The sequence below is a fragment of the Protopterus annectens genome, chromosome 9.part0 (assembly GCF_019279795.1).
Source record: "Protopterus annectens isolate FY-2018-M chromosome 9.part0, PAN1.0, whole genome shotgun sequence".
In the NCBI taxonomy this organism is placed as follows: domain Eukaryota; kingdom Metazoa; phylum Chordata; order Ceratodontiformes; family Protopteridae; genus Protopterus; species Protopterus annectens.
The window spans coordinates 879,467,506-879,491,512 of NC_056743.1; the positions used below are offsets into that span (position 1 = coordinate 879,467,506).

General features: G+C 42.5%; 1 protein-coding gene across 1 annotated transcript in view; it reads right to left on the reverse strand.

Annotated features, from left to right (window-relative positions):
- The window catches only part of MBD6 (methyl-CpG binding domain protein 6), a 613,628-nt gene that overhangs the window by 324,541 nt on the left and 265,080 nt on the right, over positions 1-24,007 (reverse strand). Inside the window, exon 3 of the mRNA XM_044083610.1 lies at positions 13,299-13,432. Within this exon, the coding sequence (XP_043939545.1) occupies positions 13,299-13,411 (113 nt within the window). The 5' untranslated portion in view covers positions 13,412-13,432. The remainder of the gene's footprint in view (positions 1-13,298; positions 13,433-24,007) is intronic.

The window sequence follows — 24,007 nt, forward strand, 5'->3', positions numbered from 1 at the left end:
ATATTTAATTTTCTATATGGGTCAGGCATATTTTTAATTAACTGCAGCAGAATTTATAGATGACGATTAATTCAGAGTTAAAGGAATTTATCTGTGAGAAGAGAGCAAGAGTAAAGCAGGATGAGCTGATTCTCTCGATAGAAAAAAGTTTGTTTAGGAAGTCCCTGAAAGGGAACAGTACAAAGTACAAGCAGTTTTCATTCAAACAAAAAATATCTAATGAAATGGTTATTACATCAACTGCTGCACTCTTGGGAAATGAATACCAGTACAGCTAAAAGACTACTACAGACAGAAACTGAAAAAAATGTTATATATCTTGATGGTCTATGCTGTTCTAAAGTCTCTGTGGAATTGCAAACAACCTTCTAGATTTTGGCAGACAAAAGTCAGTTTTTATAGTTGGGCTCCTCTTTCACATAATACAGTGCGAGTCCCTCGAAACTATGATTACTTTGCCTTACTGTCTTATCCCAAATCTTGTTTGCCTTTACTTAGAATGGCAGTCCTAAGGATTACTATTACTACCTTTGAGAAACTTAGTTTGGAGTGCCTCAAACTTTCTTAAAGCAACACCCTCGTTTGGGTTTTTTGTCATACTTTAAATACAAGCAATAAATAACATCTTCTGTTGCAAAACAGTGCTTAAATTACATTTCTTTGAGAAAAGAAGACTTACATAGACCCTCAGATTCAGTTTCTGTCATTCCTATCAGACTTCTTCAGCCTGCCTATGAAGTAAAACAGCTGTCAATTTCCATAGTTCAACAGGTTTATGGACCCAAGGGAGGGAAAGAAGTCAGCTGCAAATTACAGCAGACAGTAAAAAACAATCTGCAGTCTTAGATAATAGTTTAAGATGCCAGTGGGTGAGAAACCCAGAGAGGCACATACAGTTTGCTGGGTGGGGATTTCCTTGACCAAAAATCTTAATATTTCTTAGGTACGATTATTTAGCAGCCAGGAAGCCAAATTCTTAAAGAAAGTATTCAGGGATTTCATCCAAACCCAACATAGTGTTGCTGAAGAATATGAATAAATAGAAAGATAGAGAAGAAAAGAAACACACAAAAGTACAGTTTTGTACCTACCATAAATGTAGATGTCCGATAGATATGCAACTGCAGTCATAACATATGGGTTGTCCTGCCTCAGGCAGCCCTCGGTCGGCCGGATTCCAAAGTCTGGGTCCGACGCCGGCTGATGTCGCATTTCTCTCCGACGTCAGAGCGGCTGGAGTACATAAGCATCAGCCGACGCCATTTTCTTCAGTGTTTCTTGCCCCAGATGCCAGGTGCCCTCCAAGGAAGGCTGTAATCAAATTGGAAGACAAAAACAGGATTCCAGACAAATAAATGAGCAATAAACAGATACACCATAACAGATATCCCCAGCTAAGAGAAACAGGGATAGGAGTGGACCCTAGGCATAGAGGGGTATGGAGGGAGGAAAAATCCGACTGCAGTTGCATATCTATCGGACATCTACATTTATGGTAGGTACAAAACTGTACTATGTCCTTCAAGAATGCAACTGCAGTCATAACATATGGGTAGAATACCATAGCTTAGCTGGGGAGGAGGAATGCTCTAGGAAAAGATGGTGTGGCAATCAAACCCTGCAGGACTGCCTAAGCAAAGCCTGCTCTGGATCTGGAGTACAGAGGGAGATTGTAGTGTTTGGAGAATGTATGCACGGAGCTCCATGTAGCAGCTTCTAGAATGTCCTTAGTAGGCACCCCTCTTAAGAATGCTTTAGAGGTGGCTGTAGCTCTGGTGGAATGTGGTCTGACATTGGCTGGAACAGTCTTTCCATGAAAGGAATAACAGAATCTGATGCAATGTCCAATCCATTTTGAAATAGTCTGTTTTGAAATTGCTTTTCCTTGGACTGCAGGGGCGTAAGCTACAAAAAAGTTGTTCAGACTTCCTACTGGTCTTGGTTCTGTCCAGGTAGTATCGAAGTTGTCTGTGAATGTCCAAGGTATGTAACAGTCTTTCCCCCTTATTCTCAGGATTGGGGAAGAAAGCATGCAGATGAATAGCTTGATTTAAAGAAACCCTAGATACCACCTTTGGCATAAAAGTAGGGTTGGTCCTTAATGAAACCCTGTCTCTGTGGAAAATTATGAACGGTGGTATTGCCATTAGGGCCTGTAGTTCTGAAACCCTTCTTGCTGAGGTAATTGCCAACAGGAAAGCTGTCTTCCATGAGAGAAATTGCAAGTCAACTGAAGCTGCTGGCTCAAATGGAGGTAGAGTCAGTTTTTCTAGGACAAAATTGAGGTCCCAGGCTGGCACTGGAGCCTTTCTTGGTGGCTTAATGTTCTTGATTCCCCTGAGGAATTGCCTTAGCAAAGGATGTGAAAAGACAGGCGGATCAGTGTTATATCTAGCTGAAATAGCTGATGCATGTATCTTTATGGAAGAATATGAGAGTCCATTTTTTAGCATATCTGCCAAATATTCCAGGATGAGTGGGATGCTCAATAAAGATGCATCATGTCCCTTGCTGGTATTCCAAATGCTGAATCTCTTCCATTTTGCTAAGTAAACCTTTCTGGTGGATGGTCTTCGAGCCTCTGTTAGTATCCGCTGAACTTCCTTGGAGAGAGATAGGTTGAGGTTATTCATGGGATCTCCCAGGCTGTTAGCTGCAGTGTCTGAAGGTTTGGATGCACTGTTTTGAAGTTGTGTTGAGTCAAAAGTAGAGGCCATTGGGGAAGGGCCCACTTCTTGGTGTGACATATGCTCCGTAGTAGTGGATACCAGTGTTGTCTTGGCCAGTCCGAGCTATTAGGATCCCCTTGGGTCTCTCTGCTTTGATCTTTAGTAATACTGAGGTCATCAGTGGCAGAGGTGGGAATGCATAGATTTTTAGGAAGTTCCAGTTGAATGAGAGAGCATCTATTTTCCAAGCTTGTGGATGGTATGTCCTTGAGCAAAATTTTTGTAGATGATGGTTGAGGTGAGAGGCAAATAGGTCTACTTCTGGCCTGCCCCATGTCGAAGTGAGCTGTGTGAAGATCTTCGGATGTAGCCTCCACTCGTGTGGATCTGTGAAATTCCTGCTTAGGCTGTCCACCAGCACATTGTCTTTGCCTGGAACAAGCTGGGATTGTAACTGAATGTTTAGGCTCAGTGATTTTTCCCAAAGATGCATTGTCAGTCTGCAAAGGGGGTAAGAATGGGTGCCCCCTTGCTTGTTTATATACCACATCACAGTGGTGTTGTCTGTCCGTATCAGTAAATGGCCTTGCTGAAGTTGGTGTTGAAAGGCCTCGATGGCATGCATTACTGCCACCATTTCCTTTTGGTTTATATGCAGATGTGTTTCCTTTGGAGACCATTGTCCTTCTATACACCTGCCTTCCATGTGCGCCCCCATCCAAGGTCTGAAGCGTCTGTGGTCATGGTCTGTGTTATCTGTGTTTTTTTTGAATGACATACCTGTGTTTGCCTGGCTTACCGAGGCTCACCATAGGAATTCCTTTTGTAGGCATGGAATAAGCGGTATGGTTGTCTCTAAGTTGTTGCTGTGCTGAGACCATAGGCTTTTTAGGTACCATTGAAGCTTTCTCATGTGTAGTCTTGCTAATGGAACCAGGAGAATGCAGGATGCCATGTAACCCAGGGCCTGTAGGAATCTCCTTGCAGTCATCTGGGCAAGTTTTGCCAAACCTTTGAAATAATGAGTTAACTTCTCTTGCTTGTCTTCTGTTAGGTAAGCCATTTGAGAGGCTGTGTCTAATTTGGCTCCTAAGAAGATTATTTGCTGGGATGGCTGAAGTCTTGACTTTTGGAAGTTGACTGTGTATCCCAGAGCTTGAAGTAATCGTATGACATAGTCCAAGTTTTTTGTCAACATCAATTTGTCGTCCGCTTGTATGAGGCAGTCGTCCAGGTACAGGTAAATTTGGATCCCCTGGAGCCTGCAATGAGCAATTACTGAAGCCAGGCATTTTGTGAATACTCTGGGCAGTAGATAAGCCAAATGGCAATGCTGAGAATTGATAATGCTCTGGCCCTGCAAGAAATCTGAGGTATCTTCTGCAGCTGTGTCTGATAGGGACATGCAGGTATGCCTCCTTGAGGTCCAGAGTAATCAGCCAAGACCCCTTGCCCAGCATGGGAAGGAGTTGCTGTAGAGTCAGCATTTTGAACTTTGGTACTATGAGAAAGGTGTTTAATGCGGACAAATCCAGTATTGGTCTCCATTGAGATTCTTTTCTTGGAACAAGGAAAGTACAGTTTTGTACCTACCATAAATGTAGATGTCCGAGAGGTATGCATCTGCAGTCCTAACATATGGGTTGTCCTGCCTCAGGCAGCCCTTCGGTCGGCCGGATTCCAAAGTCTGGGTCTGGCCTCGGCTGATGTCGCACTTCACCCGACATCATAGCTGCTGTGTATTGGGTATAAAGGCATCAGCCGACGCCATTTTCCTCAGTGTTTCTTGCCCCAGATGCCAGGTGCCCTCTAGGAAGGCTAAATTTGGATAAATGCAAATGATTCCAAACAGTAGAGAGCAAACAATATAAGAATGTACATACATATATACAAACAAATACACCATAACAGATTCCCCCAGCTAGCTACAAGATGGGTAAATACCCTAGGAGTACCACAGAGGGGAAGGAGGGCGGGTAATCCTGACTGCAGATGCATACCTCTCGGACATCTACATTTATGGTAGGTACAAAACTGTACTATGTCCTTCAAGGATGCATCTGCAGTCCTAACATATGGGTAGAATACCATAGCCAAACTGGGGGAGGAGGTACTAAGATAATGAAGGTGTAGTTAAGATCCCTTGCAAAACAGCAGTTGCAAAACCTGCTCGGGATCTGGAGTATAAAGAAAGATTATAATGCTTGGCAAATGTATGCACGGAGCTCCAAGTAGCAGCCTCTAAAATGTCTTTGGTAGCCACTCCTCGTAGGAAAGCTGTAGTAGTGGCTGTAGCCCTTGTGGAGTGAGGTCTGATGTTTTCTGGAGTTGTCTTTCCATGAAAAGAGTAGCAAAATCTAATGCAATTTCCTATCCATTTTGAGATTGTCTGTTTTGAAATTGCTTTTCCTTGTATTCCTGTTGCATATGCTACCAGAAGCTGGTCAGTTTTTCTGTTGGTCTTAGTTCTGTCCAGATAGTAGCGTAATTGCCTGTGCACATCCAAGGTATGTAGTAGTCTTTCCCCCCTGTTCTGTGGGTTGGGGAAGAATGTTGGTAAGTGAATTGCTTGGTTCAATGATACTCTGGAGACCACTTTTGGCATAAAAGTAGGGTTAGTTCTCAAGGACACTCTATCCTGATGGAAGATAAGGAAGGGCTGTATTGCCATTAATGCCTGTAATTCCAAAACCCTTCTTGCTGAAGTGATTGCAAGCAGGAAAGCAGTTTTCCAAGATAAGAACTGTAATTCTGCTGTTGCTGCTGGTTCAAAAGGGGGAAGTGTTAACTTTTCCAGCACAAAGTTAAGGTCCCATGTAGGCAAAGGTGGCTTCCTTGGAGGCTTTACATTTTTAATTCCTCTCAGAAACTGCCTGAGTAGAGGATGAGAGAAGACTGGAGGATCCATGTTGTATTCTGCTGAAATTGCTGATGCATGAATCTTTTTTTTTTCTCAAAAAATTTTTTATTAATTATATGAATAGCAAGACAATTAAAAGATTATACATAACAAGAAGGCATAAATGAACATATAACAATTCATCTAGTGATAACAACCTTCATGAGATTTTGATAAGTTATTTAGAAATAAAACATACACCATATGTACACTATATACAAGTTAGGTAACCTGAGAAAGAAAAAAAAAAAAAAAAAAAATATTTAACATTAACTATTTAATATGTTTAGAACCTTTTCTAACACAACCTTTCTAATAGCTTTTTTTTTTGGACTTCCACCTAAGTATCTTTGAGCATCAATAAATTTAAAAGCCTGGAAAGTAACCCATTTTAATTTAGAACGATCAATCCAATTTTGTATTATATAAAGTTTTAGTAATGAGCAAATAAAAATGATAACATGAATATCAACTTTTGAAAGATGAATCAATGGAATATGCAGAATAGCAAATTCCCACGTCAACGTGGATTTTTGATATCCCATTTTCTGCAGTCTGACTTTCAAAGATGTCCACAATCTGTGAGAAAAATGACAATACCATAGAATATGAAGGAGGTCTGCTTGGGGATGAGAACAGCATGAACACGAAGGGGACTTATTTGGGTTAAATTTGTTTAATTTGATTGGGGTAAAGCAGGCATCATTATTAATCATTAATTGTGTGCATGCTAATTTTTTAAAAGGGATAAATTCCTTAGTGTGTCTAATGCTGATGCATGAATCTTAATGGAGGAGTAAGACAGGCCATTGTGGAAAAGTTCTGCTAAGTATTCCAGGATGTTAGCTATGTTTGCTAATGATACATTTTCACCTTTTGCTGCACTCCAAATGAGGTATCTTTTCCATTTGGCTGAATAAGTCTTCCTTGTGGAGGGTCTGCGAGCCTCCAGGATAATGTCTTTAACCCTCTGAGATAAATCGGGGTTAGTTTGCTTTATGTAATATTCCAAGCAGCTAGCTGTAGTGTTTTCAAGTTTGGATGTAGGATCTTGTAGTTGTTCTGTGTTAGAAGTAAAGGACATAGAGGTAGAGGCCATGCGTGTGTCCGCGACATACTCCTCAGTAGCGGGTACCAATGCCGCCTCGGCGAGTCTGGAGCTATCAGGATTATCCTTGGGTGATCCTCTTTGATCTTCAGTTGGACTTTGTGCATCAAAGGAAGAGGTGGGAATGCATATGCTGTCAGGCTTTCCCAACTGAAGGATAGGGAGTCCACCTTCCAAGCTAGTGGATGGTATGTCCTTGTGCAGAATTTCCTCAATTGGTGGTTGTGTGGGGATGCGAACAGGTCTATTTCTGGTAGTCCCCATTTCTTTGTAATGGTTTTGAAGATGTCTGGATGCAGCATCCATTCGTGGGCATCCGTGGTAGTTCTGCTTAAGGTGTCTGCTAGTGAATTTTCTTTTCCTGGCACAAATTTGGCCTGGAGTTGAATGTTGAGGTTCAGGGCCACGTTCCACAGGTCCATTGCCATCCGGCATAGAGGATATGAGTGTGTACCTCACTGTTTGTTGATATACCACATGACTGTGGTGTTGTCCGTCCTTATCAGCAAGTGACCCTGTTGAAGAAAAGGTCTGAATGTCTGGATTGCATGTTTCACTGCCAGCATCTCCTTTTGATTTATGTGTAGATTCAGCTGGTCTTGTGTCCATAGGCCTTGTATACACTTGTCCACCATGTGTGCCCCCAGCCTAGGTCTGAGGCGTCCGTGGTGATGGTCTGGCTTGGATGAGGTTTGTGGAAAGGCAGTCCTCTGTTTAACTGACAGGCCTGAGCCCACCACAGGAATTCTTGCTTCAGGCATGGAATTATTGGAATCTGGGCTTCTAGACTGTGCTTGTGTTGAGACCATACATTCCTTAGGTACCATTGCAACTTTCTCATATGCAGCCTGGCATGCGGAATCAATATTATGCAGGATGCCATGTAACCCAGGGCTTGCAGGACTTTCCTTGCTATAAGCTGGGTCTGTGTTGTTAATGCCATGAAATAGAGAGGTAGTTGCTTTTGTTTTTCTTCTGTGAGAAATGCCATCTGATTTGATGTGTCCAGTTCTGCACCCAAGAATGTTATCCGTTGGGATGGTACCAGCCTTGACTTTTTCATGTTGACTGTGTATCCCAGGGCTTGTAGCAGTTGTATAACCTTTTCCAAATCTTTTGTTAATTTGGACTTGTTGTCCGCTTGTATTAGGCAGTCGTCCAGGTATGGGTAAATCTGAATCCCCTGAAGCCTGCAATGAGCAATTACTGATGCCAGGCACTTCGTGAACACTCTGGGCACAGTAGATAAGCCAAAGGGCAATGCTGACAATTGATAATGCTCTGATCCTGCAAGAAATCTGAGGTATCTTCTGCAATCTGGTCGTATAGGGACGTGCAGGTATGCCTCCTTGAGATCTAGAGTCACCAGCCAAGACTCCTTGCCCAGCATGGGAAGAAGTTGCTGTAGGGTCAGCATTTTGAATTTTGGAACAATGAGATATGTGTTCAGAGCGGACAGGTCGAGAATAGGCCTCCATTGATTTTCTTTCCTTGGTACCAGGAAAAGTCTGGAGTAAAATCCTTGTCCTTGTTCCATAGGCGGTACCTTTTCTATAGCTCTCATCCTTAGTAGGTGGTTGATTTGTCTTAGAGCGTTTGTTTTTTGGTTTGGTGGTAGGTTTGGCATTCTTCTCTTTTTTGGTAGAGTGTGGAAGTGAAACCTGTAGCCTTTGTCTATTGTCTGTAAAATCCATTTGTCTCCTGTAATGTAATGCCAGTTTACGGAAAATAAGGCTAGCTTTCCGCCCAAGGGTGCTTCCAGTTGTTCCCTGGTGGGCGGTATCAGAGCCAAGTCATTGTGTCTGTCCTGTGGAAGTGGTTGTAGCTGAATCTGTGGCAGTACTTCTTTGGTTGTTAGGCTGCCACTGACGTCCCCTGTAGGCACCTCTGGATTGACCTCTGCCTCTTGGGCGCCTATTTCTGCCTCTCTGTGCTCTGGAGGTGTCTGGAAAGGACCAATTCTTCGAAGGCCAATTTCTACTAAACCTCAGAGGTTGGACCTGTAAGAAATCCTTGACTGTTTGGACAGATTTTGCTTTTTCTTCCACCTTCTTTAGCACCTGCTGTGCAGGGGAGCCAAACAAACTTTGTTTCTCCATAGGAGCATCTAGGAGCTTTGACTTAACATGGTCAGGTAAGGATTGCTCTTTTAACCCGGCATGCCTTCTAATCACTGTTCCAGTCATAGCTGATCTAAAGGAAGCCTCCAGTGCATCATAGCCACATTTTAAAGAATGATTACTGACCTGCTGAGTGTTATGTACCAAATCCTGAAGGGACTTACGGTCTATAGGTTCAGGAGAGGACAGTTTTTTATTTAGCTGGTCTAACAAAAATTCCTGATACTGAATCATGTGAAATTGACAGTTTAAGGCCCTGGCCGAAAGAGTAGCAGAAGTATAAACTTTTTTACCCCATCTCTCTAATGCTCTAGATTCTCTTTCAGAGGGGAGGGGGGTTTTTAGCAGAGGCAGCTGCTACAGCTTTGGGGCCCTGTGAAATGGTTTCAGGATCTGCAATAGGAGCCTTATACAAGTGGAAGTGTGTGTCCGGGACCCTGTAATATCTGTCGGGCTTGGCAGGGGCCGGAGGGAGAGAGTCAGGGGCAGTACAGGCATCATTATATGCATCATCAACAACTGTTAGTACTGGAGGAATGGCTAAAGGCCTATGCTGTGGTAAATGTAAAAAGGTCCTTAGCCTTTTCCTTGAATCTGAAAAATCCTGGCCCTGCCATTGAAAATGCTCTCTCATAGCATGTAAGGTTTCCCCATAAGAAAATTCTTCAGGAGGAGAGGCAGAAGGAATGGAGTCTTCTGCATCGGAATCCTCATAAGGAGAATATGGGCCTTCTGGAGGGTCTGAGTTCTCTGAGTCATCCGAGGAATAGTCTGTAGAAACAGGATCCGGGGGCTCAGTTCTAGGCCTCTTCTCTGGAGGGGGTTGAGAGGCCCTGTCTGGGTGAGGTTGGGATCCCCTGATCAAAGAAATGAGATCCTCAGCCAGGCTGAGCATTTGGGAACTAGAGGTAGGCCTGTGTGAGGGGGTTTTAGCAGGCAAGGCCTTAGAAGATTTAGCTGCTTTAGTCCTAGAAAATGCCTTGATAGACATTGATGCAGGGGGCCTAGCAGCTCCACGTGCAGGAGTAGATATGTCTAAAGGAATAGTATCTGATAAGTCCTGGGTGCCTGCTACAGCAGGGGAAATTTCAGTAGCAGATTCAGCCATGCTCTGTGAGGCCTCGGCTATCGGAGGCATGCTTTCGGCCGAAGGAAGAACCGAGGACTCGGTTTCAGCCGAAACCGAGACACTCGCGGTTGGCTAAACCGTGGTTTCAGCCGAAACCGCAGACCGCGAGTGTCGGTCCTTTTCCTTACGCTTTTTAGCTAATTGTGAAGTCGGAGTCTCCGACGGCATTTTGTAAGCAAAAGCGGGACCAAAAAACTCCTCTGCAAACTCCGACCGACGTCTAAGTGTCCGTCGGTTGAAGGAAGCACAGGCTAGACAAGCTGATACGTCGTGGTCTGGGCCTAAGCAAGGAAGGCAGTAAGAGTGGAAATCCTTATGAGGTATTTGTTTCCCACAAGTTAAACAATTATTCACTTTTTCTGACATCGGCTGAGGCAAGAAAGAGTCCCCAATGGGGTACTTAGCTTTTTAGAAGTCTTCGGTAGTAGAAATCTCTGGATCTGACCGACCGGCACTTGCGAACAGCTTCTGCTTCGGGCACCACGCGGCAAGAAAGACTGGGGAAAATGGCGTCGGCTGATGCCTTTATACCCAATACACAGCAGCTATGACGTCGGGTGAAGTGCGACATCAGCCGAGGCCAGACCCAGACTCTGGAATCCGGCTGACCGAAGGGCTGCCTGAGGCAGGACAACCCATATGTTAGGACTGCAGATGCATCCTTGAAGGATATCAGTCTTGAGTAAAACCCCTGGCCTTGTTCTTGTTGTGGAACTCTTTCTATTGCTTTCATCCAAGTCAGCAGAGAGATTTGCTTGATAGCCTCTGCCCTCTGGTTTTGTGGTAGGTTTGGCATGCCTTGTTTTTCTTGGTAAGGTATGAAAATGGAACCTGTAACCTCGGTCTATAATGTCCAAAATCCATTTGTCCTTTGTCAATCTGTGCCAATTGTCTGCAAACAGAGATAATTTCCCACCCAAGGGAGCTTCTATTTGTTCCCTGGTAGGCGGAAGTAGAGGAAAGTCATTGAGACTGTGGCTGTGGGGCAGGTGAAACCCCTGTGTCACTTCTTTGGTTTGCTTGCTGCCATTGTCGTCCCCTGTAAGAACCTCTGTATTGTCCTCTTCCTCGGCCACGTCTGTTTTTACCCCTTTGAAATTTTTCAGGATTAGGAAAGGACCAGTTTTTTGAAGGCCAATTCCTACTGAATCTGGGGAGTTGAACCTGGAGGAAATCTTTCACCGTCTGAACTGATTTTGCTTTTTCCTCGATGGACTTTAACACATCCTTAGCATTAGCACCAAAAAGCTTGTTCTTTTCCAAAGATGCATCCAGAAGTTTTGCCTTTACATGATCTGGTAGAGGTTGATCTTTTAACCATGCATGTCTTCGAATGACTGCCCCTGTCATAGCTGCCCTACATGAAGCTTCCAGTGCATCATATCCACACTGCAGGAAGTGATTGCTTACTTGCTGAGAGTTATGTACAGCTTCCTGCAAAGACTTCCTGTCTAAAGGATCAGGAGAGGCCAATGTTTTCTGTAAATCTTCTAACAGGAAATCCTGATATTGAAACATATGAAAAAGGCAATTCAAAGCTCTCATAGATAAAGTAGTGGAGGTGTAAACCTTTTTACCCCATCTCTCTAATGACCTAGCTTCCCTGTTGGAGGGCAAAGGATTTTTAGAGGTGGAAGCTGAAACACCTTTCGGTCCCTGAGAAATAGTTTCCAAATCAGCAGTATGGGCCCTGAATAAATGGGAATGTGTTTCTGGGACCCTGTAATACCTGTCTGGCTTAGCTGGAGCAGGAGGATGAGAATCAGGGGTAACACTAGAGTCAGAATATAAATCATCCAAAACATCAAGCACAGGAGGAATAGCTAAGGGCCTGTGCTGGGGCTTTTAAGGAAAGTTCGGCTTTCTGGAATCAGAATATTCCTGGCCTTGCCACTTCTAATGTTCCCTCATGGTATGCAGAACTTGCCCAAAAGAAATATCCTCAGGAGGGGAGGCCGAGGGGATGGAATCCTCTGCATCCGAGTCCTCATAGGTCTGGAAGAGCTCTTCCTGGCCATCAGAGTGGACAGAGTCCTCAGAATCTTCATCTGAAGGAATAGGGTCAGAGGGTTCAACCCGGGGCCTTTTATCAGAAGGAGGCTGGGATCCTCTCAGGATGGGCCTGTGAACCTCTAATCATAGAAATTAAGTCAGCAGCCATAGTCATAATTTGTGTCTCTGGACTAGGCTGAGGTAAGGCTTTAGCAGTAAGATGCTTGGTCTTGCTGGCTGCCTTAGCCCTAGTGTAGGCCTTAACAGACATGGCCATAGGAGGCCTGGCAGCTCCACGTGCAGGAGTGACCTTATCTACAGCAATGGTCTCGGGCATTTCCTCGGTTACGGTATCCGGAGGAAAAACAATAACTGGCGTCAGAGTGATATCCAGAATCGGAGTCGTCGGTAATGTGGTGTCTTCGGTTCGGAGCGGTGGAATAACCATCTCAGGGGGAACCGGAGCACACGCGGTAGGTTTTGGCGTGGAGTCAGTGGTAGACGCGGGCCGAGGATGTCGGTCCCGGTCTTTTCGTTTCTTGGGAGTTTGCGATGTCGGAAGTTCCGACGGCATTGTATAAGCAAATTTTTCGCCGAAAAAATCTTTAGCGAACTCCGCCCGGCGCCTGAGAGTGCGCTTGTTGAAGCGAGCACAGGCTACACAGGCCGAGACGTTGTGGTCTGGGCCAAGGCAAGGAAGACAGTAAGAGTGGAAATCCTTATGAGGTATTTGTTTACCACAAGAAAGACAATTGTTAACTTTTTCAGTAATTTCTGACATCGGCTGAGGCAAGAAAAGGTCCCCAACGGGGTACTTAGCTTTTTTGATGACTTCGGAATCGAAGAATACAGGAGCTGACCGACCGACACTTGCGAACCGCTTCTGCTAAGGGCACCGCGCGGCAAGAAAGACTGAAGAAAATGGTGTCGGCTGATGCTTATGTACTCCAGCTGCTCTGACGTCGGAGAGAAATGCGACATCAGCCGACGTCGGACCCAGACTTTGGAATCCGGCCGACCGAGGGCTGCCTGAGGCAGGACAACCCATATGTTATGACTGCAGTTGCATTCTTGAAGGACATCAATGCTGTATGCATATACAATCTCTTGGGGATCATATTTTTGGGGGAGGAAAATACATCCCGGGAAAAAGAAATGTGTGTAGGACTTTGTTGTCCTTTAACTTTACTACACAAATTAAAAATTTCTGCTCCTTTCTTCAGTTGCAAAAAAAAAATCTTCCTATCCCGCAAGCCATCAGTTTGCATTCTCAACACACAAGCGCACAAGATCTTGGTAGACAACTAAATGCAAGAAAACTAGTACTGAATAAAACAATCAATTAACAAATGGAGCACTCTGGAAAGAGACCAAGGCATACCTGACATAAACCACAGTGTTTGCCTCTAACTTCCTCTGCCAGCCAACAGGGAGTTGGAGTACTGTTGTCCCATCATCGTTATCTGCCCCTTCACTCTCATTTCCTCCGGTCATTCTGCTCGGACTTTCTTATACCTTTGAAAAGAAGGGAGAAGAAAATAAACATAACCAGCATAATTTATCGGATAAGTGAATTTAATCTTTATGCCTGTAACTATAAGAACTACATATTCCTAAAAGCACTGTTCTGTATAATGTGAAAGGATTGTACACTGTACATACTACAGACATAAAATTAGTTACTTGCCATCTACAAGAAAAACAACAAAAGGAACACGATAAATTGCAATTGGACCGAACACCATAGTGTCGTTTCTGCCTCAGCACTCAATGGTGGAAAAAGTGTAGTTACTATCCTCAAAAAGATGAATGAGAGAGACAGACACTGTCAATTAAAAAGGTTCAGAGCATTTGCTGGGATGATACAGCTTATTATTTATTTCCGTCTACTTCAAAAGACATCCAACTCACTCACTCACTCACACACTCCCATTAGGGCAGCTTATGAAACTGTGCAAAATGTACTGCAGTAGGATGCAAAAATATAACGTTCCCCCTAAACTTGGCATAGACGGCCCAGTTGTTAAGTATCAATGCATTAAAACTAGCAAGCTACTAGTGGGTGGTCTTAAGTAGCAGGGGATACTTGATGTTGCAGACCCCATACTTACTGAGTAAAGTCCAAGCCATATGGGCATGCTGAGAAACTGCAATCCTATAATTCTCAAACTTCAGAATGCCATAAAAGGTTCTCCCATGTTCTCTGAATGTTACCTTAATGAAAAATTAGGACTGAAGTGTGAAGACGAACTAATGTAAATGACATCTTGTAACTGACTAACGAAGGCCTAAGAAAACATCTGAGATGGGAAATGAATATAATGATAATTAAAAGATGAACATGCTTAAGAAAGTGACAGCAGACCAGAAACAAGGACAAACAGGAATACCTCATACAGCTACAACATTTCCTCACACACTTCACAAGGTCCTTTATGCAGATAGAATTCCTCTGAGGCAGCAACTGCAAAAATAATTACATACATCCTTCACTATGGGCCAGCATTCCAAAAGCCACCATCTAAGTCGCACTGTATGGACAACAGATTTTCTTTTCTTGCACCACAACTCTGGGAAACCCTCCTAACTTCTCTAAGGGAGATCCAGTAAAACTCCAAATTATGAAGACATTTTACAAAACACATTCATGCTACAGATAGGTGCTCCCTGTATTTGTAAAGCAGGGCATTTAACTAACAGCCTTACTCCCTTACATACCTTAATATTTAACTTCTTTTTCATATATAATCATTCTTATTGGCACCCACTCTGACCAACTCCTTCATCACTCCTTTCTCTTTAACCTCACTGCATACACTTCACCCTGGTCTATTTTTTTTACCTACCCTCAAACCCTCCACTTTTCTCCTTCCCTCCTACTACTCCTGCACTCATTTTTATCAGCAAATTTTGTGAATAATAACATATGCTTACTTGTTTGAATCTTTCAACTATGTATTAAATGTGTCAGAGTACAAACTGTGTCTTTTTCTCAATGTAATTTATAGACTATGTGTTTAATCTCCATCGTTCACTTACTATGGTATCAGCTTGCTGTGCACTCCATATACTCTAAGCAGGCCTAAAGAAGGTCCATCGGGAACAGCGTACTACCCTGGCCGATACATTTTAATAATAATGATGATGTTAATTTGTTGGCAACCAACATTAAATTAACTGAGGCTTGCAACCTTTCCAGAAGTTTTACCTCTGTTCACTTAGTTTCAGGGCATCAAGCGTCTCATGCTATGATTCTGGCTACCTCTTCCTTTTCTACAGATCTGTTGGCCCAAGCATCAGTGTCAACAGCAGCAGCTCTGATTATGGCCTTTTCACTCTTTGTCAGCTTCAGCCAACTTTGAATGCAAAGGTACTGGTCTAACAATCAGCTGTACATTTGTGTAGCCAGCTTCCCATAACTGTAGATGTTCAAGTGTGGTCACTGTCACAGTCATCGCTATACAGATCTCTGCCACTGACTTAAAGCAACGTCCAACCTGGATTAAGTAGTTAAGGTCAGGTTTGGGACAGACACCCTAAACGGAATATCTTCATTCTTCTGCACTTTTTGTAGCCAACATTACAACTCCATCCTTACACAGGGCATGACTAAAAAGGGACATTCCAAGCACTGAGATTGCTGGTCCCACGGATTTTTTAGAAACTACTGGAGTTTTCTCATGTGAAGCATGGATTGAGGTAGAGATCAGTGTAACGGCTACCACATGACCCAAAATGCTCAGAATCTCACTGGCTATCATCAATGGTCTTTCTGTCATGAACTAAAACAGGGAGGCAAATAACTTCATCTTTCCTCATGGTAGTTATAATTTGGCTGAATCAGTGTCCAGAAGGGCTCCCAGTCAGACCACTGTTCTAGATGGACATACACTAAACTTCTGCTTGTTCAGGGAGAAGCCCAGTTTACAGAAGCAATCTAAGATGAATTCCAATGACTTCTGCATCTTCTCCTCCATTTGTGCCTGAACCAGGCAGTCACTCAGCTAAAGGTAAATGCAGATGCCCTTGGTCTTGCAGTGTGTTATCGCAGGTGCTAGACTTTTCTAAAAACTGTGTGCACAGTAGCTAAACCAAGGGGCAAGGAGATAAACTGATGACAGCACCTGTGGTTTAAAGTAGGTTTTTCACTGTGTTCTCTGAAAACATGAAGGTGGAAGTGGAAATCACAGAAATCTAACATCACCAGAAGAGGGTGAAGGCAGAGGAGAAGCAAGAGGGCTTTACAAGATCAACATTTTGTATTTCATACCATAAACAGCTCTAAATTGGGTCTCCAGGATGTCTTTTCTTGGGACAAGGAACACCCTTGAGTAAATCCTTTTGGTCTACTGGTCAGAGAGTAAACTGGTTGCTTGTACTAGCAGTTTGCTAAGAAAGGGGTTGCTAGATTTTTTTGGAAAGGTTGAAGTTTTCTTTGCGTTGGTTTAGCTATAAAACGAAGTCCATACCTTCTGGAAGCAACTTGCAAGACCCATTAATCTAAAGTTATATTTGACCAATTCTGGTTAAAGGAGGCCAGCTGACCACCTAACTTGAGACAATGAAGGGAAGGTCAAGGGGACAAAGGTCAAGATGTGGCTTTTGGGGGAAGAGAAGTGGTTTGTACTATCACAAAGACCCAGAGATCTCCCCTGGTCCAGCAGCAGACATTTTTTGTTCTGGGTGACCTTCTTAACCATTACACCAACCTCTAATACCTTATCATTTGGTTGCTTGCTTATAACCTGTCACCGTTAGTAAGGACCATGCCTAGAGGGGTAGTTTCTATTACACGTGGAAACAGGAAGGTGAAGTATGTTTTAGTCAATTCCATTGTCTGTTTTCTCCTGTCCTCCACCCTTTTGAACACCTTATAACATAAAACCACCAAAGAGCAAATCTTTATTTAAGGGAGTATTAAGGAGTTGCACCTTCATATCCTCAGACAGGGACCATGTCCCCAGCCAAGAATGTCTCCTGAAGACTGACTCTACAGCAGCAGCAGCAGCCCTGGATGCTACATATACAGCATTATAACCATATTTATAGTATGCTTCACTACCTGTAGGCTAGTCTGGACTGATCAGAGTTTTTTCAATATTTTATCCTATACACCCTCACAACCATTCTGGATTTACATGATGATACCCTTTTTAATACTTCAGAATGTGAGACTGAAAGTTCAGGGGCTTGAAAGTTAGGGTTACTGAACTACATACCCCCCCCCCCCCAATAAATCAACCAGTCTGCTTTCCTTACAATTGTGAGTAGCTCTCTTTCCAGTTTCTAGGGATGTTTTATCTGTATCTGGATTTGCAATGATGCTTCCCTGAAAACACACTTTTGAGAATCCTGCATCCATAAAAATGGTCAAGTCTCTTAGGATCTTTGGAAGACTGACGCCAAATATGCTGTTTCAAAAACCTCCAAAAGAGCTTCCTGGACTTTAGAAATAGCCATTGATTGCAGAGGTCCAAGAACCAGAAGGTCTAAGTTTCTCTTCTGGGATGCAAATGCCTCTTAAGACTTGCCACTTGACTTGCCCCCTCATAACTAAAAGAATATCACCAAATAGTTTGTCCCCAGGAAGACAGTAAAAATGCCCTCAATGTCTAGGTCATACAAGACAGGGAAGGAAAGGTGTGACCTAGATCCTCCTCCTCAGAAACACAGCAGTTAGACCATTTAAGGTGTCTCCATGAAGAAGACACCATCAGACCTACAGGTCTATGATGAATTAGGTTTAAGGATCTCACTCTCCTTCTTCTTTTAGACATACTTTTCATTATCATGCCCTTTCTTTTTGGTAAGGACATCCACGATGCTGTGTCACTGCAGATCTGCAGATGTGCAAGGCTAGTCTAAGGCCACAAAAGTCTCTTTTAGGTCTGGTCCATTTAGAGGCCATCCTGTATTGTCTTTAAAGTCTTACTACAAAAGAAATGCTATGGCATGCCCTAGACCTAAGCAATATAGGCTCTGTACATGATAATCTTTATGTGGAATCTGATGTCTGCAGCATACCTGTTTGTATCTTTTCCCATTACATGCCCTACATCTCCATGTATGCAGGTTTATGTACCAGGCATCTGCTTAAAAAAATACAAGTCAACCAATTCGTAGAATAGAAAGAGAAGAAATTTGTCCCCATGGGATACTTACCAGCTCGATGTTCTTTAGCCATCAGCCTAGACTGATGCTGGACTGTGAGGGACTCTCTTGTAGTGAGCAAGTAATGCAGCAAGAAAGAACTGTAGATGGCATGGGTGGACCTCACCTATACACTGGTTACATGAAGACATTAGAGATAGGATGATGCCAGCCTAGCCATGGGGAGAAAAATGCTCAATTCTGAAAAATCAGGCAAAGACAATGGACTGAGCCTTTGCAGAGGCCCCTGAGTCACATAAAAGAACACTGGTCATTTTCCATTACTGGTCCTACCAGTATCAGCTTCAATAATGTTGGTGGGACAGATGCTCCTGCCCCAGATGCCTGGTCCATCATTCCTATCTACACTGACTTACTGGGGTTTTCCTGACATTTGACTTTCAGGTGTCAGTGCCCAGATACCAGTCTCTCATGCATCTGGTGTGCAGATATCAGCTCTTCTGTCCTTTCACATACAACCTTCAGATGCCTTCAGGCCTGTAGGGGACTACATCTTAGAACCACCATGTTCACCAAGGTACTTCCTCCAGCCTCATTTCCTGGACGATACTTCCACCGTATTTCTCACTTTCCCAAACCACTGTCTCAATGGAGATTTTCCCTCCCGGTGGATGAATTGCAGCATGTTGTAGAACAGATGCCTGGCAGCTCCTTAAAGGACAAAATTAAGGCTCAAGCATCTACTTCTTCATGTCTCAACAACATGAAGAGCCATAAGGCCTACACTGTTCTGGAAGAGGTTTGCTTGGGTGGCAGGATCTGGCACTGACACTCACTAGCATTTCTAGCTGAATCATCTCTGTGGACATCAAGATGATCTTTTTACACTCGTCCTTCAATGGATGCTCTCCTGTTTAGGCCAGAAGGTGAAAAATATTTAAATAGCATGAATGAAACTGGTCAGACTATGGTAGCCGTGAGTGAAATTTCACCCTACAAAGCATTCTTCTGATAGTAATCACAATATGAGGTTTGGTAATCCTCAAAGTCACATAAAAAAGAGCCAGTTAGCCATTAGTCACAAACAATGGCCCAGCAAAGTTAGCCATAGTATGACTTAGGGCAGATGTCAGTAGTCCCAACTCTTGTTCAACTGCCTACATAAGAAGACGCCTGGTAGCTAGCAGGATGAGATTCTCCCTCCATGTTCAAGACTGGAGAAAGATCTCCAAAAACAAAGGGATATGAAGAAAGATTTCCACATATACGAGTCAAGGTGATTATAAAGAAATGCTACGCAGTTCCCTCTCTTTCTTTTCAGATTCTATCTTTACCCTTTCCTCAGCATCTGACATTGTTAGAAATGTTTGGCAATGAAGGAGATGCACAAGCTTCTCAGCAAAAAGAGCCATCCAAGAGGTCCCTCTAAACCACAGAGGTCAAAAATATTATTCAATACTCCTTTTAAAAAGACAAGGGACTTTTAATTTCATCTTGCATTCAGAGGTGTGAATCTATGCTACTTAAGTCTTTCTGAATAGTCATAGTACAGTTAATCCTGCTATGTCTCTCCAGAGGAGAATAGATGTTCTCTGTGGACCTTTAAGATGCTTTTTCTGCATAACAAATTGTCTAGTAGTTCAGGAAGTGTCTTTTGCTTCTTGCTAGGGGCTAAACACTACCAAGACTTAAAATCACAAAGGCATAAAATATATATAAACCCAAACGGTCCTCGAGAATGGTTATGGTACAGTCAATCCTCTTTTACCGTACAGTCAATCCTCTTTTACCTCTCCAGAGGAGACTTCTATATGCTTCTTCTAAATAAAAATTGCCAAAGAGTACAGGAAGCTTCTTTTCTTTTCTTTTGGGCAAGGGCCAGTCAACAACCCTTTCATACACATTCACTTCACCTACGGTGTTCACTAAATACACATCTATAATAGCAGCTCATTTCAGAATGCAAGAATAATATATTTCCCCTTTTTGTATGATGGGTTCTTTGCCACACAGACTCAAGAATGCTTTGCCTGGCAAAAGAAGCCTCTGCTTAGCAGTAAACTTTTCAAAGTCTCACCATCCTCAACTGAAGTAATTATTTTATCGGGTGTATACCTCACACCATGATCTGTTGCATCTTAGAACTCAGGATGGCTACTGTCTTTAAATCAGTAAGTTTATTACCTAACGCCATCTTAATGATAGCAGACATGTGCCTCAAAGCACTAGGGCTGCTTGTAGCATCACTTTTGTCATGCCAAACTTCACATGAGAATCCTGAAAGTGAACTATCCGAGTCCAGCAGTCTCAGCATATCGACTCTTTTCTCCATCCTACTTGCCTATTCATGGCATGCTATTCTCATCTTGCCTGTCCTTTCATGACCCAGACTGCTCAGGCAGCAGTGGCCAGGGATTCATCTGCCTTACAATTTGGGGACATTAAAACTAGTAGACAGTCTAAGCTACATAGATGCTTCAGAAGTCTTATCTTCACATCAACAGCCTGAAGGTCTGGACAATTCTGCTATCATTGCAAATTGTACCCGACTCCATTTCCATTATGGTTCTTTTGGTCCAGTCAAACAACATGGTAGTTTTCTCTCAAAAATCACTGAAGTGCTCACTCCTAATTGACTCTGCAGTCAAGCCATGCAGATGTGGCCATCCAGTAGGAGTACTTCATAGTGATAACTTACATTCTTGGGGAGACGGCCAACTTGCTGGCCAACCACTTAAACCATTATCTCTCATGCCCCAAGAATGATCACTTAGTCCATCAGTAGTTAGGATAATCTCTGACTGTTGGGGTGTCAAAAGTGTGACCTCCTAGCCTCTCTGGCCAATACTGAGAGTCCCTGATTTTTCTCTCTGATAACACGTTGGGGTAGTCAAGCAAGGAAGGTTCTAATCCACAGCCTTCTCTTTGCTCCCTTCCATTTACTCTGATAACAAGGTTCATATAGAAAGCCAGACCACATACAGCCAAATTTATTGTCACTGCACTGCAGTCAAGGCATACTAGGTTTCTACTTCCTCAAAGATTCTTCTTTGGGTCCTGTAGGGCTCCTCCCTGTCAAGACACTGCTGTCAAGCCATCCAGAAAAACTCACACAGACATTTGTGCACTGAAGCGTATTATGTATTTGCTATAATTCTAATGATAGCCAAGTCTCGTGACTTTTTCAACAGCATATATCATTTCATCTCATCTACCAAGACTACCTACTAGGATGACATACACTGAAAAATGGACCAGTTTTTCCATTTGGACTACCAACTCAGAATCAGACTCTTTCTTGGCCCAATTCCTCACGTTCTAGGTTACCGGTCAGAAATCTTTGATCTTGGGCTCAGCTGTTTTACCATAACGGCTTACTTGGCTGCCATTTCCAATTTTCATGCAGGGCAAGATATTTCTTCTCCAGCTTCTCTAAAGGTATGCAAAGCTTTTCTGTGAAGACATCTCAGTGTAATCCTTGACTAACATTTCAATACTGAACATTTGTTTTATACTGAAAAAAAATATGAGCTGCCCCTCCCACTGAACTCAAAGCATCAGATGAGCAGAAATTCATGACTTAGAAAACTCTTTTCTTAGTGGACATTATATGTTAAAATTATGGGTTCCACTTTATGTCAAACAGGATGGCCATCGGGACTAATCTATCACTCATTTCCAAGGCTGCTAGCGAAGTAAATGTAAACCAATTTATAAATTAATTTGTCTTCTTCCCAGGCTACTTAAGCAAAGTTAGTAACTCCTTTATTGCATGGATGCCCACAGGCAGCTTAGGTACTGTGTGGACAGAACTAAGTCCGGGAGAAAGCATAATCAACTTTTTGCATCCTGTAATAAAACTCAAATTGGCAAGAAGTTATAAAAAAAAAAAAAAAAACAGATGATTAGCGAATTGCATTTCTTTCAGCTGCAATAAATTTGGGAGAACTCTCCCAACAGCCCCTATGCTTAATTTCACTACAGCAGTGGCTAGTTCCATTACCTTTAGACCATAGCCTTCTAGACGACATATGCACAGCAACAACCTAGTCTTTCTTTTACATCTTTGCAAGACATTATAAGCTGAAAATCACTTTCAAGTTTAGGTCTTCTGTTAGAGACACTGTCATCACAGGTACATTCCCATGAAGTGGCAAACTATGAGAATAAGGTAGGGAACTCCCCCTTAGGGCTTACTAAAGATGGACATCTACTTATTAGATATGAAAGTTATACATACTTACAACAAAAGGAGGTGGTCACCCTTTGTTAACAGACTTTCCATCCATTCCCCACCTTTCTAGCTTTTCCTTGAATGTCTTTTCTTTTCCTGGTTGACTTGCTTCGTTTTTTCAGTGGACACAGACCCAAAGAAAGTTGGTGCTGTGGTGTGTTAAGTGGAAAGGAAGACAGCCTAGGCTATCATCTGTGGCACAAGTCTTACAATTTAATGAAAAATGTAACTCCTTCTTACACATCCACTGTTACATTAAATATCCTTAACTTTTATGTATGCTGCATCGGATCTGAAAATCTGTTCTACGGCATGTACTGTAAAAGGGTGAATTAATTAATATTTTAACAAGCAAATAGTTAAAAGTTAAAAACAAGATACAATTAAAAACATCCACTAATGCCAACAGTACAAATAGTCATAATAAACCTAAATGAAAAAAGCACAATGATTGGGGAAGGAAGCTACACACCACAATAAAAAGGAAAGCTACTGTAAGGCAAACATCGCCCTAAGCCTCAAAACACTGCTGATGGAAACCATGTCGTTCAGCCCAGGGAACACCATGGCATTACATTTCATATGCCACTTCAACTCCTTATACTTGCTGATGGCATTAGTGGATGTTTTTTTAATTGCATCATGTTTTTAACTTTTAACTATGTACTTATTAAAATATTAATTATCCTGGTCATGCGACTGTTTAATCACATAAAATGTTGGGTGTTGCTTACTAGGAGTCATTCTGATGAAGTCCATTGAACCAGGATGAAGGCGCTTAATTTTCTAATAAAGTCACATGATCAGCATCCTGTTCTTCTTTTGTATTTATCTTTCATAAAATGATTCATTTTCTCTCGCCATAACTGAGCTTTATGTGATGTCCACAGTATGAAGGAGATATTCCCTCAAATGTGAACATGGGGGAGAAATGCCAGGAGACAGAAGCACTTGTTAAAGTTAGGCTCTCTAGTGATCTTTGGCATGAAGGAATGGTTGTTATGCAAAGTCAGTGTGTCTTTATGAAAGTCGAATCAGTACAGAGAAATCAATAAGGAAAGGAAAACTGAAATACTCCTAGCCAAGGTGACCAGTGCAAAAAGATGGAATTCTGTGAAAAAAATTCAGCTCTGAAGAGTAAGCGAGCTTAGAGAGAGAGACAGTGAGCTTCTTAAGTATAACATACAAAAGATAAATATCCCCGGGGAAACATGTCCTTAAGGGAAGGCTTGAATAAAAAGGTTCTCTACAGGAAGGCCTCTGCAGACCTTCAGAAAAAAACAAGGGATCCAAGTTTTGACCAATATGGAAAATGTAAACAATTGCCAAACGTACTTTGACAGAAAAATGCCTGAGACTTGAGTCAGTTTCGGTATGTATTGCATAACAAAAGATGGAGAAGCTCTAAATGGGTATATGTCCCTATAAGACATCCAAACAGGAAAATTCTTCAATTTGTCCCACTACATTTACTGGATAAACTGCTTTTGAAATTAAGTGAGAACACAGCATGCCCTAGATGAACAGTATCATTCAAGCTACTAGTGGAACTGAATCAACCACAGTGTCCACTTCAGGGCAAAGAGATGCAATGCAAAGCATTATAACTTTTATTTCAGTGCTTTATCACACAGTACTTTACAAAACATATAAAATTCAAATTAGCAAACATTAACCTAAACATAGGAAAAACATCATATACTAAATAAAATAAATTCCAACACAGATTAAACAGACTACTAAGA